The following is a 3,141-nucleotide window of genomic DNA, read 5'->3' as shown; positions in this document are numbered from 1 at the left end:
TCTGTGTGTGTGTGTGTGTGTGTGTGTGTGTGTCTGTCTGTCTGTGTGTCTGTGTGTGTGTGTGTGTGTGTGTGTGTGTGAACACTTTGTTTTGTGAGATGACCGTGAACACATCATCCGGTCCACACACGAGCTCACAGACTGTCACCGGTTATGACGTCATGACCATCAGCAAATAAATTCAATTATAAATTAACATGAATTGTTTTATTCTAACATTCACTCACTGAGTTTAAATAAAGCTTTTACTGTGAAGTTGAGCGGAAGTGGCGTGCCCGCTGTTGCTACCCAGCGTCCCGGGCCTCCCCCTCCCCCGGTTGGTCAGCTGACCGTCGGCCGGTCTGGTGACTGTCAAACCCCCGAAGCTCGCACCGTGACCGGACACCAGCACCACCAGGCCGAGGCCGGTCCCCGTGGCCCCGTTACCGGAGCTCCTGACCCGGACTGGTCCCCCGAAGCCCCCCGCTGTCACCTGGAGGCCGGATCGTTGGCCTTAAACAAGCCGAGCTCGTCGCACCCAGGATCGGACCCTCAGACACTCCGAGGCCGGTCAGCTGGTCGGTCTTTCACCGATCCTGTGCGCCCCCAGCCGGCCCGCAGCCCCGGAAGCCCCCGCTGAGCGCCATGGCCGTGCTGGAGCTCGCCATGCAGGGACTGGCCGTGTTCGGCTTCCTGCTGTTCTTCGTGCTGTGGCTGATGCACCTCATGTCCATCATCTATGTGTAAGTCACCGCTAGGTTAGGCTAGGCTAGGCTAACCTCAGCTAGCTCCCAGATAGCCGAGCGACGCTCCAGTCTCCTGCCTGAGTTTCTGTTTTATTCTAACATATTTGTCACTTGTGAGATTACACATTAGACAACACATGTTTTTAGTTTCTCTGCGGGGCTCTGAACGCGTGGCAGCGGGTAAAACCTCCGTGTCGGAACGGTTTCTGTTGGGCGTTTTCCTGGTTAACCGCTAGCCGGTTAGCTGTGCCAGGTGATTCCGCTCAGTCAGGAGGAATCCTTGTAGCTACTGCCGGGAAAATGACCGATACATTTTAAACTGAGCCAGCCGGGACAGATCGCTGAACGAAGCTAAAATGTGTTAAAATATTAGTGCGGATCTTCATCACGAGGCTAACTCAGTTCCGTCTCGGTTCAGTAACGTTAGCCGCATGAATTTCCTGTTTCATCTGTTTACGCCAAATTACATGATAAACCCTGGTGATTTAACAATGTTTGGTTGGCGGCTGCTACTCCCGCGTGGTTTAAAACTGAGAAATAAGTTTATTTTAAGTGTTATGAATCGCTCTTTAATTCGGCATTAATCCAATTGACGCAGCAGCACTCCATCCCATAGATTTCAAGGTTTTGGAAATCTATGGGATGGTTTTCAGGCTCAGTTCTCCAGGCTCAGCTTTAAACCAGTGAAAACAGAGCAAATGAAAAACTGAGCTTTTATTGGCATCAATAGACAATTATTGTTAATGTTAAATATTAGTTCTTCAAATAAAGCCGTGGGTGAAGTTATTTTACTGCAGTAAGTGACTTTATTGATAGCATCTTAAAGGGACACATTTTGTACAGGAGTTTGGTGCAGTGGAGTTATGGCAGTCTAAAGGTTATGGGGCAACACTGGTTTTTCCAGTAAGTCTTTCCACATTAGTTTGGAACGTGGAAATATTCTGAATGATTTGGAAACTTTTTTTTCTTGCCAGATTTCAACACACAGGATCTGATCTGATCATCTCAGTTAATGCTTTGGGCCTCTGACTAACAGCTGACATGACCTGGAAATTCCTTGAAAAGTCATTGAATTCTCGGGTCACAGTCATCAGCATTTAGTCTTCTGCTGTCTGTTCCATAGGCTGCAGTATATTTTATTAATTTCCAGAAATCCATAACTATTCCAGGCGTCTCCAGGACCTTAATCACCCCTTATGTAATTCTCTGTGGGAAAATCCCAGGATTCCTAGAGGGACTTTAAGACCTTCAGATCTCTCCAGTACATCAGGGACGCAGACTTTATCCACATCCTCCCACAGACACAGAAACAGACCTTCATACAGCTGTTAGAGAAGGTGTCGCTCCCACCTGATTGGTCAGTTTGGTCGTTGCAGGCTCTTTTATCCATCAGACCGTCACTGGACGTCAGCTGCCACTCATTAAACTCTCTGATGGATCTGTGGTCGGCGGTTCAAACCCAGGTCCCAGGTTTCAGCGTAAGACAGAGTCAGAAGTGAAAGACCACGCTCCCATCATGTGACTGGGTCCGCATCATTACCACGCCAACGTACCGCTGTGGTGTGGAGAGTAGGCAGAGTCTGCACACCACGTGACATGTATCGTAGCCAATAGCGACCACGACTCTGTGTCCTGTGCTGCAGAACATTGCACCTGGAGCGGCGGTGCAGAGACTGTTCACACACATTATTGATTATTTTTATAATTATTAGTTTGGATCAAAATGTCAAAACACAGAAAAATCCAAAGTGTCTCGTCGTGTCCGACGTCAGAGACTCTGCTCAGCGGCACATTCGCACTCCTGAGAAAGCACCCGAAACAATAAATCCATCATCAATACGTTGACTGATTGATTTATTGTTGGCTGATGAACAGTGTCAGCTCTCAGATCCATGACACCCATCCTGTCTGCATTAAATCTTTAACCTGTCTGACTTCAGTCCCATCAGTCAGATTATTAGAGACTTGCTGCATCACAGTCGGGTCAAAGTGCGGCTGACCGCCTCCGAGCTGTGGTGACATCACATCATCACATTGAGCTGCAGGTTTGAATACCCTGCGCTGTCAGAGACACACCTTGAAGCAGGTGGAGTTGTTGTGTAGAGATGCAAATCTGTGTCGTGCTGAGGAAGCTTCTGACAGAACACAGTGGTGTTACTTGTTTTATCTGAATTTGGATCAGACCTCCTGTTATTAATGTTGTTGTGGCACCGTGTAACAAACCATCACTAGTGGTGTCCTCTCTGAACCTTTCAATTCAATTCAATTTTATTTATAAAGCCCAATATCACAAATCACAATTTGCCTCACAGGGCTTTACAGCATACGACATCCCTCTGTCCTTATGACCCTCACAGCTGATCAGGAAAAACTCCCCAAAAAAACCCCTTTAACAGGGAAAAAAAACGGTAGAAAC

At 47.6% G+C, this 3,141-nt stretch overlaps 1 protein-coding gene across 1 annotated transcript in view; it reads left to right on the top strand.

Annotated features, from left to right (window-relative positions):
- Positions 1-6: 6 nt before the first annotated feature.
- ugcg (UDP-glucose ceramide glucosyltransferase) overlaps positions 7-3,141 on the top strand; it is a 20,393-nt gene continuing 17,258 nt past the window's right edge. The window contains exon 1 of the mRNA XM_050053874.1: positions 7-722. Coding sequence (XP_049909831.1) covers positions 625-722 — 98 coding nt within the window. The 5' untranslated portion in view covers positions 7-624. The remainder of the gene's footprint in view (positions 723-3,141) is intronic.

The sequence above is a fragment of the Epinephelus moara genome, chromosome 9 (genome assembly GCF_006386435.1).
Source record: "Epinephelus moara isolate mb chromosome 9, YSFRI_EMoa_1.0, whole genome shotgun sequence".
NCBI classification, from domain to species: Eukaryota; Metazoa; Chordata; class Actinopteri; order Perciformes; family Serranidae; genus Epinephelus; species Epinephelus moara.
Note: the sequence above shows the minus strand (reverse complement) of the source record. Positions and strands in the feature narration are given on the sequence as shown.